The following is a 14173-nucleotide window of genomic DNA, read 5'->3' as shown; positions in this document are numbered from 1 at the left end:
GTGTGCACTATATGTGTGTGTGCACTGTGTGTGTACACTGTGTTTGTGCACACTGTGTGTGTGAACTATGTGTATTGTGCACCATGTGTATTGTGCACTGTGTATATGTGTGCACTGTGTGTATGTGCGCAGTGTCTGTGTGCACCGTGTGTATGTGTGCACCGTGTGTATGTGTGCACTGTGTGTGTATGTGTGCACTGTGTATGTGCACTGTGTCTATGTGTACACCGTGTGTATATGTGCACCGTGTGTGTGTGCACCGTGTGTATGTGTGCACCATGTGTATGTGTGCACTGTGTATATGTGTGCACTGTGTGTGTATGTGTGCACTGTGTGTTGTGGTGGTATTCTAATTGTACTGAAATGTGATTTTAATTGTATGTTAATAAATAAAGTTGCCCAGGGTTCAGAGCTATTAGAGCCATAGACAGAGCGTGGTGGTGGTGGTGGTGGTGGTGGTGGTGGTGGTAGTAGTAGTAGTAGTAGTAGTGGCACACGCCTTTAATCCCATAGATCTCTGTATGTTCAGGGATACAGCCAGCATTGGAGACATACGCCTTTAAGACCTAGAGGACTGTACATACAGACAGTGACGAGGCAGTCACGTGTTTGGGTTTACAACCAATGAGAAGGCAGAACAAAATACTATGAAAGGACAGACACACAGGAAATAGCTTTTTCGGGAAGCTAGGCCCACCGCAAGAGGAAGGGTGAGATTTTAGCTCTGAGCTCTGACCTCTCGGCTTTCTCTTTTACATTGGTTCTGTGTTTCTTATTTAATAAGACAGTTGGTTACATCTACAGTGTGTATGTGTGCACTGTGTATGTGTGCACCGTGTGTATGTGTGCAACGTGTGTATGTGTGCACCGTGTATGTGTGCACCGTGTATGTGTGCACTGTGTGTATGTGTGCACTGTGTGTATGTGTGCACCGTGTGTATGTGTGCACTGTGTGTATGTGTGCACTGTGTGTATGTGTGCACCGTGTGTATGTGTGCACTATATGTATGTGTGCACCGTGTGTATGTGTGCACCGTGTATATGTGTGCACCGTGTGTATGTGTGCACTGTGTCTATGTGTGCACCGTGTGTATGTGTGCACTGTGTATGTGTGCACTGTGTATGTGTGCACTGTGTGTATGTGTGCACCATGTGTATGTGTGCACCGTGTGTATGTGTGCACCGTGTGTATGTGTGCACCGTGTGTATGTGTGCACTGTGTCTATGTGTGCACCATGTGTATGTGTGCACTGTAGCTAGAGTTTTTCTGCCTTGCTCACAGTCAGGACAAATCTTTGTCACCCGCCAGTCCCACAGCCGCTCAGACCCAACCAAGTAAACACAGAGACTTATATTGCTTACAAACTGTATGGCCGTGGCAGGCTTCTTGCTAACTGTTCTTATAGCTTAAATTAATCCATTTCCATAAATCTATACCTTGCCACGTGGCTGGTGGCTTACCGGCATCCTCACATGCTGCTGGTCATGGCGGCGGCTGCAGTGTCTCTCCACCTCAGCCTTCTGCTTCCCACCATTCTCCTCTCTCCTTCTCCCACCTACTTCCTGCCTGGCCACTGGCCAATCAGTGTTTTATTTATTGACCAATTAGAGCAATTTGACATATAGACCGTCCCACAGCAGTGCACCGTGTGTATGTGTGCACTGTGTCTATGTGGGCACTGAGTGTATGTGTGCACTGTGTATGTGTGCACTGTGTGTATGTGTGCACTATATGTATGTGTGTACCATGTGTATGTGTGCACTGTGTGTATGTGTGCACCGTGTATATGTGTGCACTGTGTCTATGTGTGCACCGTGTGTGTGTGTGCACTGTGTATGTGTGCACTGTGTGTATGTGTGCACCATGTGTATGTGTGCACTGTGTATGCGTGTACTGTGTATGTGTGCACTGTGTATGTGTGTGTGCACTATTTGTATGTGTGCACTGTGTATGCGTGTGCACTATTTGTATGTGTGCACTGTGTTTGTATGTGTGCACTGTGTATGTATGTGTGCACCATGTGTATATGTGCACTGTGTATGTGTGTATTGTGTATATGTGCACTGTGTATGTGTGTGTGCACTGTGTATGTGTGTACTGTGTACGTATGTGTGCACTATGTATATGTGTGTACTGTGTACGTATGTATGCACTGTGTATGTATGTGTGCACTGTGTATGTGTGTACTGTGTATGTATGTGTGCACTATGTATATGTGTGCACTGTGTATGTATGTGTGCACTGTGTATGTATGTGTGCACTGTGTATGTATGTGTGCACTGTGTATGTGTGCACTGTGTATGTATGTGTGCACTGTGTATGTGTGTGTGCACTGTCAGATGCCTCATGCTCCTGCTGTCACGCCGACAGCATGGACTGTGCTCTTTTACACTGTCAATCAATCAAACCCTTCAGGGGGCTGGAGAGCTGGCTCAGCAGTTAAGAGCACTCTCTCACCACTCTTGGTAACTCCGGTTCCAGGGAATCCGATGCCCTCTTCTGATCCCTACTGGCACCATACACATACACACATGCACACATACATGTAGGCAAAACACTCATATGTAAAATAAACCTTTAAAAAAAGAAAAAAGTTAAGCCCTTCCTCCCCAAGTTGCTTCTTCCGGTGTTTGGTCACACAAATGAAGAGTAACTGACACATGGAGCAGCCAGGCAGTGACCAAGCTGGGAAGGTCAGATGCCAAGTGGCTCCTGCGTGGGCGGGAAGAAGCAGCCAGGGGAGGAAGCGGCCGAGGGCACACCCATCCACTTCCTCTGGGTCCTGAATCAGAAAGGACCCTCCACATCATGATGGTATCCCTACCACAGAAGGCACCGCCCTGACAGCCTCGTCACCGTGGAGTGGACTCTGCTTAGATGCAGCTGCCGGCTGGAGTCTGGGACTCAGAGATGCTGTAGTATCTCTGCATCATGAGAAGTAACCGGGTACACAGCACTCCTCCTGCGACCTGTGTGCCTTGAGCGGGGAACCAGAGTGTCTTTTGTCCTAGAGGCCACAGCTTCCAGGGGACATTGCTGCCAGGGCTTGCTGTTGGACCAGTGTCTCGTGTTTGTATAGATTCTGGGCACAGACTGCTTGCTTCCTGGCAAAGCTGATGTGCTGATTTGAAAGAAAATGGCTCCCAAAGGAAGTGGCACTATTAGAAGGTGTGGCTTTGCTGGAGGAAGGTGTCACTGTGAGGGTGGGTTGTGAGGTCTCCTATGCTCAAGCTACTCCCAGTGAGACAGTCTACTTCCTGTTGCCTGCATGTTAACACGTAGCAGCTACCTCTCCAGCATTGTCCGCGGGCACGCCACCATGCTCCCCACCATGTTGATAATGGACTGAACCTCTGTACTGTAAGCCAGCCACCCAATTAAATGTTTTCCTTTATGAGGGTTGCCGTGGTCATGGTGTCTCTTCACAGAAAACCCTAAGACAGCTGGGGACAGTATTATTTTCTTCTGTTGTCATTTTGTGTGTTCTCGTGTTCATGAGTATGTGTGCATCAGTGTGTGTGTGTGTGTGTGTGTGGTGTGTGTGTGTGTGTTGTGTGTGCGCGTGCGTGCCAAGTAGACTGAGTTGGTTGAGCAGTGGGCCCAAGGGATCTGCCTCCCTGCACTTGGATTGCAAACGCACACCACCACACCTGCCTTTTTTTTTTTTAACTTGCATTCTAGGAATCGAACTCAGGTCCTTGTGCAAAACAAGCACTTCACCGGCTTCACCAACTCCCCAGCTCCATGTTTTGGGTTCTTGAGACAGTTTGACTAGCCCATGCTGGCTTGGGACTTGCAGTCATTCCCCTGCCTCTGTGGGTCCCAGGTGTGGGACCATATCTGACTTTCAGCTGTTTTCTTTAACATTGCTAACTGTGGGTCTGGGTTCTGCGAGGAGCAGGTTGTGAGTGCGTGGTTTTGCTCAGACTCCTGCTCATGGCTGGAGGAGGCTCCCTCAGATCGGATGTATGATGGGCAGGGATGATGGGCAGGGAACTGGCCCGGCTTGTGCTCGAGTTTCCATTCTTATACCCATTAGGGGTCCAGGGGGCTTGCTTGCCCTTTAAGATGCTGATGCTGTTGTTCAGGAAGGCCAGCCTGGGCTGCTGCTGAGAGAGTTCCTCCTCTGCCTGACACCATGACCCCACGCAACTGGGACCAGACAGGATAATCAATTAGGGAAGATGAATCTGAACTCCGGTTGCTTTTATCTTAGATTAGAACTCACAGGGGCAAGGGCGTTTGAGCTCAGCCTTTTATCTTTTGGGACTTTAATGCACTTGCACTTTCAGTTACAGGGCAGCCTTTGGACATGAACTTGACCCAGGAACTATATAATAAAGACTTCCTATTGGAACCTGGATCTACTGTTGACTTTTCCTATCGGAGTTCATTTAATCTTATTCCCAAACCTCTAAAGAGCAACTGAACAACAAAGCCCAATGTAAACTGAGATGGGAAAAATAATATATAATTAATTTTCAAAACAGAAAACCAAGTAGCTGCTCTTGTTGCTATTTTACTCTTTAGGGGAACCTGCCACCCAGCTCCCAAATAAATCACACACGGAGGCTTATTCTTACTTATGAATGACCGGCCTTAGCTTGGCTTGTTTCTTGCCAGTTTTCCTTAAATTAGCCTGTGTATCTTTTGCCTTGGGCTTTTCCTTTTCTATTCCTGCACACCTTTCTTTGTTTCTTACTCTGTGGCTTGCTGGGGGGCTGGGGGGTTGCGGGGCTGGGGCCTGGGGGCTCGCCCCTGGCGTCATCATCCTCCTTCTCTGGCTACTTCTTTCTTCACTCCTCCCTCTCTCTTCTTCTTCCTCCCCCCAGATTTCTCCCTCTATTTATTCTCTCTGCCTGCCAGCCCCGCCTATCCTTTCTCTGCTTTGCTATTGGCCATTCCGTTCTTTATTAAACCATCAGGTATCTTAGATGGGCACAGTAACACAGCTTCAAAGTTAAACAAATGCAATATAAACAAAAGTAACACACCTTAAAATAATATTCTACAACAAGTAGCCCTTGTCTTAATTTGATGAGTGCATGCTTCTTCAACCCAGGGTGGAGATGGTCAGTTTAAGAGGTACAAGAAACACCTGCAAAGTCAAACATGGTGGGCACACCCCTTAGTCCCAAAGCTCCAGAGGCTGAGGCAGCAGGAATTTTGCAAGTTTGAGGCATGTCTGGGCTACATTGTGAGTTGCAGACCAGCCTGAGCTACAGAGTATGACGTTGTTTCAAAAAGGCCAAACCAAAGGTCTAGAGAGGTGGCTCGGTGGGAAAAGTGCCTGCTGAACAAACATGAGAACTTGGGTTCGGATCCCACAGCAACTTTGTCAAAAGGTGGACGCTGCAGTGTGTGTGTATAACCCCAGAGCTGAGAGGGTGGACGCTGCAGTGTGTGTATAACTCCGGAGCTGAGAGGGTGGACGCTGCAGTGTGTGTGTATAACCCCGGAGCTGAGGTGGACGCTGCAGTGTGTGTGTATAACCCCGGAGCTGAGAAGGTGGACGCTGCAGTGTGTGTGTATAACCCCGGAGCTGAGAGGGTGGAGACAGGCAGATCCCTGGAGTTCATTGGCCAACCAGTCCAGTCGAATCAATGAGCGAGAGAGCGAGACTGATTTTGTCTTAATTAATTAATTAATAAGAATGGAGAGTGCTAGAGGATTCCTGGCATAGAACTCTGGCCTCTACAAGCACACTCACAGATACCACACGTGTGCACACACATGCACAGACACCAATAAACAACACATAAATAAACCCAGAGTGATTACACAGGCCTTTAATCCCATACTTGGAAAGCAAAGGCAGGCCAGTCTCTGTGGGTTCCAGGCCAGCCTAGTCTGTGTAGTGAGACCCTGTCTCAAAGCAAATAAATAGCAAAATAAAACAATGACAAAAAGGAAACACTGGCAGATATTCGGGTCCAGGGAGCCAGGGCCAGGGCTAGTCTGAGTCATTGTTACTCTCGGAATGTTCACAGGCTTGAGAAGAACCAAAGAGCAAGAAGGCACCTTCTAGGACCCCTGTCCCTACTCATTCTGTTGAGACAGCTAGAGAACCTGAGAGGAAAGCCTCAGTTGGAGAATTGTCATGATCAATCACCCTGTGTGCATGGTTTTTGGGAATTGTCTTAATTGTTAATGTAGGAGGGCCAAGACCACTGTGGGCGGCACCATTCCCTGGGCAGGTGTCCTGAGCTGTATGAGAAAGGCAGATGAGTACAGCAAGAAGTACCCCTCATGGTTCCTGCAGTCCTTCTCCGGCTGTGAAGTAAGTTCCTTGACCAAAGGTAATGCTGTACGGAATGGTAAGCAGGCCTGCCCTCAGGTTCCTGCCCTCAGGTTCCTGCCTTGACTTCAGCAGAGGAGGTGCTACAAGGCACTTGGCTTAAAGCAGTGGCCTCCCATCTGGGCTTCCTGTCAAACTCACTGGAACTTAGGCAATCATAATTTTGTTTACATTGATTTATTTTAGGATTTATTTATATACTTATGTGTATGGTTATTCTGTCTGCACACCAGAAGGCACTGGATTCCATGGGACTACAGTTACGAATGGCTGTGAGCTGCCATGTGGGTACTGGAATTGAACTCAAGACGTCTTGAAGAACAGCCATCTCTCAGCCTCATTATTTATTTACTTGTGTGTGTGTCTGTGTGTGCACACCCACACCCACCCACGTGCACATGACTGTTCTCATTCCACTGCGTGTGTGTAGAGGTCAGAGGACAACCTGTGGAAGTCAGTTCTTTCCTTCCATCTGGTGGGTCCCAGAGACTGACCTTAGGTGGTCAGGCTTAGTGGCAGGCACCTTCACCTGCTGAGCATCTCACCAGCCCTAAATGTAATCTTCGAGGTAGGATATGTATGTGCGCCTGCATTGTCTATCAGAAATGTAAATGTAACGAGGAATCCTGTGGTGTCCCTAACAACCCTGAGAGGAGGGAACTGTGCAGTAACCCCAGCGCCCACTTGTAGCAGGAATCTTAAAAGTTGTTATTAATAAAATAAAGGCCAGTTATTGGAGTGAACACTCGAAGATCAGAAAGACAGAACAAGCCACAGCTAACCTCACTTGGCCAACTTCTCAGCTGGTCTTCCAGTGTTTATTCCAATAACTGGCCTCAGGTTTGATTTTATTAATAAGAACTTTTAAGATTCCTGCTACATCTGGTGCCCAACTTGTCGGGTACGAATTCATGAAAAAGCTATTTGCCTGTGGTCTTGAGGCCCCAGGTCAGATCCGAGCTACCCTCAGCCGATTGTGGTGGCGCACACTGGTAGGAATTGCTGAAGAAGGCAGGGGCAGGAAAATCCCGAGTTTGAAGCCAACCTAGAAGCTTTGGCCGGGGCCGAGCCACAAACAGTGGTGGGACCATGGAGGCAGTGGCTGCTGCTCCGAGTTGCTGGCTTCTTCTCATCGTGTTGGTGAGTGCAATGATGCTGCTACCTGGGACAAAGGGTTTACCACTGCTTTTTCAGAGAATTGCCAGGACCATCGTGTTACAAGAAAGCATCGACAAAGGTCAGTTTGGAAAAGTTTGGCAAGACAAATGGTGGGGAGAAATTGCTGTGAAGATATTCTCTTCTAGAGAAGAACATTCATGGTTCCAAGAGACAGACATTTATCAGACTGTGATTGCTCCAAACCTCAGAGAAGGCACACACACACACACAAAGTCTGCAGGGAACCATGACCACACCTAACAGCAACTTTGAAATCTTCAAAAGGATGACAGGATCCCACAATGATGATTCCACATGGACTATGATAAAAAACATTAAGCTGATTAACACCACCAAAAGATCAACTTTGGACTACAAACTGCTGTAGAGGCCAGAGACTGGGGGACTCTGGCCCCCCAGAAACTGCAGGACAATTTCAAGGTGACTGGCTGTGATGATCCAGCCTGACAGACTACTTGAACAAAGACTTGTGACAAGCCCTGAACCTTCCTATTATACAGAGACTGGACAAATGATACAGGACTTGACAATTAACCCAACATTTTTCTTTTCAAGATTCCCTAAAGATATCTTCACCCCTAGAAAGCAAAAAGAAAAAGAAAAAATAGATATGAGATAGATCATTGAATCTACTCTGAGAAAAAAGATAAATAATAGGATAAATGGGTAGATCACTGAATCTACTGTAAAAAGAAAAAGGGGAAGATATAAAAATGACAAAAGATAATTATTGAATCTATTATGAAAAGAAAAAAGAGCCAGTCAGTGGTGGCGCACGCCTTTAATCCCAGCACTTGGGAGGCAGAGGCAGAGGCAGGCGGATCTCTTTGAGTTCGAGGCCAGCCTGGGCTACCAAGTGAGTTCCAGGAAAGGCGCAAAGCTACACAGAGAAACCCTGTCTCGAAAAACCAAAAAAAAAAAAAAAAAAAAAAAAAAAAGAAAAAAGAGAATTTGGATATGATCAGATAAAAAGGTCAATTACAGAAAATACTTTTTAAAAGGAACTACTTGTTTTAAATAGGATAAGTAATGAAAATTTTTTTGTCTGAGTTTATCCAATGTTACTGGACTGGACATTGTTAATATATATAATGAAGTTTTTTGTCTGAATCTGTCAAATGTTAATGGACTAGACATTGTTAATGTAATCTTGACTGTGTATATTGTATATATTTACTGGATATAATTTTTCTTGTATTAGTTATAAGCTTTTTTAAATTTTACACAAAAAAGGGGAAATGTGGTGGTATTGTGTTCCCCAAAATATTGTGCACCCTAATAAACTTATATGGGGTCAGAGAACAGAACAGCCACTAGATACAGAGGCTAGAAAATGGTAGCACACGCCTTTAATCCTAAGCATTCCAGAGGCAGAAATCCATGTGTTCAAGGATACAGCCAAGCATGGTGACTCACGCCTTTAATCCCAGGGAGTGGTGGTAGAAAGCAGAAAGGTATGTAAGGCGTGAGGACCAGAACTAGAAGCATTTGGCTGGTTAAGCATTTGGCTGGTTAAGCTTTTAGGTTTTGAACAGCACAGTTCAGCTGACAGTCATTCAGATATGAGGAAGCAGAGGCTTCCAGTCTGAGGAAACAAGATTAGCTGAGAAATTGGCCAGGTGAGGTTAGCTGTGGCTTGTTCTGTCTCTCTGACCATCCAGCATTTCACCCCAATAACTGGCCTCAGGTTTGATTTTATTAATAAAAACTTTTAAGATTCCTGCTTCACCCACTCCTGAGTTTCTGGTCACTGGCTGGACGCTGCCCGGTGACAGGACTCGAAAAACCCCAGTCTCTGGCCTCTGCAGTCAAGGTGGAGAGTGCTGCTGGAGAAAGGTCCTGGATTCTCAAGACCTCACCCCACCTCCCAAGACCCTCCATGGAGGTGGGCTGCTGTTGCCTTCTTCACCTGTGGGAGGAGAGGGTTCTGCCCTCAGAGACAGCTTTGTCCTCCCTCTGCAGGCCTGCATGTTGGGATGACAGATAAGAGGAAGCAGGGCACAGCACTAGCAAGGCTGGCCAAACTGAGGTGGGTACCAATCCCGAATCACATTACAAAGGGGACGTTTTCACCTTTGTCTACCTGACTTAGTCTTTCACTTGGTTCCCGGCATCCAGCCAGAGATGGCTCACATCCATCTCCAACCCCGGCTCCAGGGGATCCAAGGCCTCTGGTCTCCTTGGGTTTCTGCCCTCAATAGCAAAATCATACACACATAATTAAAACAAAGAAAAAATTAAAAAACAGAATTTTCCATCTCAAAAGAGCTAACCTGTGCAGGCTCATCACAGTAAGTATTGGGCAGCAAGGGGCATCTCCTTCAGAGCTCTTCCTCTCCCTACTCAATGCCAATAGACACCTCCCCCACCTGTGATCCTCAGGATGCCTACAGTGTGCAGTTCCCACTGTGTGCTTGGAAGTCACAGGTGCTGGCACACAAGGGCCTTGGCTGGGTTGAATGCCTGGTCACCTTATCATGAACTACTTCATATCTTTGGTGCAAGTTTGAGATTATTGAACCCTACACTGAACTCAGGTCACCTAAATTGCACATTCTTTGTGTAATTTGTTAGCAGGCAATAAAATTCTTAAGCATTTGAGCAGGGCCCCTGCCAGTTATGCTATTGGTTGCGATCCTGTCCCTGCTTTTTTTGGTGGAGACATTTCAATACAAGGTTTCTCTGTGTAGCTTTGGCTGTCCTGGAACTTGCTCTGTAGCCCAAGTTGATCTCAAACTCAGAGATCCGCCTGCCTCTGCCTCCCAAGTGCTGGGATTAAAGACGTGCACCACCACCACCCAGCCATCCCTGGGTTATAAGGACTCACTTATGCAATCAATGCCTGGGGCTCTCGGAGAGCACAAAGTGTGTCCACTTTAATCACTTCTGTGTCCCTGTTACTGGAGAATAGAAGGTGCTGGAAACCTTCAGAGAAGCTGCATCGAGGCCCTGAAGCTGTGCCTGCAGAGTCCAGAGGCAAAAGCAGTTCTACCCATTGGCTCACTGCCTCCAGGCTTCAAGAACTTTCTTCCAAACCCCTCTTGCCTGTGGAGCAGCAGGCATAGCTGTGTGGTCTGTGGGCCTCTCCTGTGGCCTGCCATATGCCATAGCAGCTAGATTGAGTGACAGTCCCCAGATGTCCTGGCTGACAGGGTAAGTGGATTTCTGTCCAGTTCACTGCACATTAACCCTGACCCACTCAGCTGCTGGCCCATCTGTAAGTCTCAGGGATGGGGTGGCCATCTCAGTCTCATGAGCTATGGACTGCACAGGGCCCCAGGAAAAGGCTATTTACACTTAAAATGGGGACCAACAATCAGAGTAAGTCTGGAGGCTTTGATGCATCTTGATGAGTGTGGCTTCATCTTGGAAAATGTTAGCTGGGCATGACGTCACAGCCCTCTAATCCCAGAACTGGGAGGCAGAGGCAGGCAGGTCTCTGTGGGCTCAAGGCCAGCCTGGTCTACATATAAAGTTCCATGCCAGCCAGAGCTACACAGTGAGACCCTGCTGGGGACAAAAGAAAAAAAAAAGAGCCTGTTGCTGCTCCCTACAGGTTCACAGCCTATGCTGCCTCCTCGGGGATGGGGAGAGGTTTGGGGTGGAAGGGGACTCCTGAATCCCCGACAGTTTCTTTGTCTAAAAGGGAGCTGGTGACAAGTGTGCTCAACTTGAGAAAAGCCTGGGCAACTTAGTGAAACCGTGGCTCAAAATAACACAATTTTAACAGGGGACTCACTCGGTGGGAGAGTGAGTGCTCTCAGGGTTTGGGGTGTGTGTGTGTGTGTGTGTGTGTGTGTGTGTGTGTGTGTGTGTGTGTGAGATCTTTCAGGGGAATCAGGTTCAATTCCCAACACCTCTTTGGCAGTCACATCCCAAATGCATTAACTTTGCTCTTCATAATGAAGTACAGTGACCGTCCGCCAGCTCATCAAACTGTTTTGTGGTGCTGGAGATGAAACCCAAGCTCTTCTGCCTGCTACCACTGACTACACTCTTAGCCCCTTTTTTACTTTTTGATTTGAGACAGGTCTCCCTCAGTTGTCCAGGCTGACCTTGGACTCACTCTGTAGCTCAGAGAGGCCTTGAACTTGTGCCTGAGCTTCTAGAGTAGCCGGGAAGATGGACCTGGACCAACAGGCCTGGCGAACTGTTGACCTTGTAAACAAACATAAAAACACCTACATAAAAATTTGGGAATAAAGTAGATTGAATCAAAACAGAAAGACAAAGGGGTAGGAGCAAAAGGCTGGGACTTGGACTAGAAGATTCCAAAGCAGGAAAGCCACAATGCACAGCTAAGCAAATGTCTCATGTGTATGGCATTAAGGTGGACACAGAAGCTAAGCACAAGAAAAACGCTAGCAACTTCTGTGGGAAGCTGATGGTCCACAAATCAGTTTCCTTTACTGTGCTGTCAAGACTGCACTGACACTCGTAATAGGTTCTAGAATGACCCATTTCCAGATCCTAAAAACACTCTGCACTTAAGTAGTTCTAATGAGTATATCCTATCATTTTAAGTAGAAATAAGACTCAAGTAATCATTTTTAAACTTTTTAAAAAAAGATTTTAAAACTGTATGAGTGTTTTGCCTGCATGTATGTCTGTGCACCAAGACCCCGCCTGGTGCTAGAATAGTCGAGGAGACATCTGACCTCGTGGAACTGGAGTTACAGACAGTTGTGAACCAACACACCAGCGCTGGGAGTCAAACTAGGAAACACCACTGCCACCATTGCCGCCACCTCCACCACCACCGCCGCCGCCGCCACCACCGCCACCGCCGCCGGGTAGGGAGGGCAGCCAGTGCTAAGCCATTTCTCTAACCTCTCAAATACCTTTATTTAAAATGAGCTGAATGCAAGTGTACCATCTGTAAATAATCAAGTTAGACTAAGGTGCAGTAAAACTGCATCTTAATTCCACGTATAAAATGGATGGTCCAGAGAGTATTTTGATTGGAACAGATGGGAAACATAAATACTGTCTGTCACACTCCACGTCGTATGTTGAAGGTACTGTACAAGTGCCCCAAACACAAAGGAGCTCTCAGGATAAAACAATTTTATCCTGTTTTCTCAAAAAGCTCCTTGCAAAAGAGAGCCCATTTGTTCTGAGACTGTGGGCCCAGGCTCTTCCCCACATTACTGGAAAGGTGCAAATAAGTGGATCCTCGAGGTTATCACAACCATCCACGCACATCACACGGCGTCCCCTCAGTACTGTGGAAAGGCCCCATCGATTTTGGCGGCCCAGGCCATGAGTCCCCCTACAACATCCTGAACGGCTAAGGAGTCTAGCTCTGGCACCGCCTTTAAGGACTGCAGGGCCCTCACGGCTTTTTGGGAGTCGTTCCCCTGTTTGCAAATCACATACACGGGGAGAGCAGCTCCTTCCTGCGAATCCCGCCTCCCGTCTCGGAGGGCCTCCCCTAAAAGCTTCAGGCTGTTGGCATCCCTGCGTTCCAAGTGACTCAAAGGGATGTGGAGGGCGTGCGGCAGACGACAGATGTCCACCTCCACTTGAGGCCGGACGTCCAGCAAGATGTGGGGCGCTCCGGCATCCAGAAGCCGCTTGTAATCGGTCACCGAAATCCGCTCCTCGGGGCTCAGGAGCTTCAAGGCACGGCACTTGTCGGTGGCCGAGGAGCCACAGAAGGCCTCGTAGTCCTGCAGGCGGGTCACGGTGGGCTGCTGACCGCACACGACGCAGTCGGGCCGGCGACGCCGCAGCCGGATCCTGCGGAAATGGCCCCCGAGGCCGTCGAAGAGCAGCATGCTGCCGCTGTAGGCCGGGCCGAGCCCCGCGGCGATCTTGAGCACCTCCAGCGCCTGCACGCAGCCCAGCACGCCGGGCACCACGCCGAGCACGCCGCCGTCGGAGCAGTTGGTCACCGTCTCGGCCGGGGGCGGCCGCGGGAAGACGCAGCGGTAGCAGGGCCCGCCGTCGTGGTGGTAGACGGTCAGCTGGCCCTCGAAGCGCAGCGCGCTGGCCGACACCAGCGGCCGGCCGGCCAGCACGCACGCGTCGTTCACCAGGTAGCGCGTGGGCACGTTGTCGGAGCAGTCAGCCACCACGTCGTAGGCGCGGACCAGCTCCAGCGCCCAAGCCTCGCTGAGCGCGCGCGCGTACGGCACGTACTCCACCGCCGAGTTGAGGCGGCGCAGCGCGGCGGCCGCCGACCGGGCCTTGGCGTGGCCCGCCAGCACCTCGTCGTGCAGCACCTGCCGGGCTAGGTTGCTCGTCTCCACCACGTCGTGGTCCACCAGGCCCAGGCGGCCCACGCCGGCCGCCGCCAGGTACTGGGCCAGCGGGCAGCCCAGCCCGCCGCAGCCCACCACCAGCACGGAGGCGGCCGCCAGGCGCAGCTGCCCGCGCACGCCCAGCTCCGGCAGCAGCAGCTGACGGCTGTAGCGGAGGATCTCATCCCGCGACAGGGCGGCCTTGGGGAGCAGCGGCGGCAACGGGACCGGACGCTCGGGCTCCGACTCGGACGCCAGGGCTGCCGCCAACCTCCGCTTCAGCGAAGCCAGCTCTTCCTCACGCCGGGCGATTTCATCCAGTAGAGCCGCTGCGTCCTCCTGGGCAGCCATGACAGCCTCTTCCGGAAGTATCCGGGAAGTGACTTCCGCTTCCGGTTACCCATCTCTTAGCCACTGGACGGCTAAGGCGCTTCCTAGAGTTTGAGGAAA

General features: G+C 49.3%; 1 protein-coding gene across 1 annotated transcript; it reads right to left on the bottom strand.

Moving 5' to 3' along the window:
- Positions 1 to 12298: 12298 nt before the first annotated feature.
- Mocs3 (molybdenum cofactor synthesis 3) lies at positions 12299 to 14084 on the bottom strand. The gene has a single exon (XM_028868589.2). It carries the CDS (start codon positions 14072 to 14074, stop codon positions 12698 to 12700), a length of 1377 nt encoding a protein of 458 aa, XP_028724422.1. The 5' UTR covers positions 14075 to 14084; the 3' UTR covers positions 12299 to 12697.
- Positions 14085 to 14173: the final 89 nt, after the last annotated feature.

This window comes from Peromyscus leucopus, chromosome 4, assembly GCF_004664715.2.
Source record: "Peromyscus leucopus breed LL Stock chromosome 4, UCI_PerLeu_2.1, whole genome shotgun sequence".
In the NCBI taxonomy this organism is placed as follows: Eukaryota; Metazoa; Chordata; class Mammalia; order Rodentia; family Cricetidae; genus Peromyscus; species Peromyscus leucopus.
The sequence above is the reverse complement of the archived record's forward strand: the minus strand, read 5'-3'. Positions and strand labels throughout refer to the sequence as shown.

Bases quoted from the DNA above. Each gene is read 5' to 3' on its own strand.
- Mocs3 (XM_028868589.2), bottom strand. From the start codon at position 14,074: ATGGCTGCCCAGGAGGACGCAGCGGCTCTACTGGATGAAATCGCCCGG.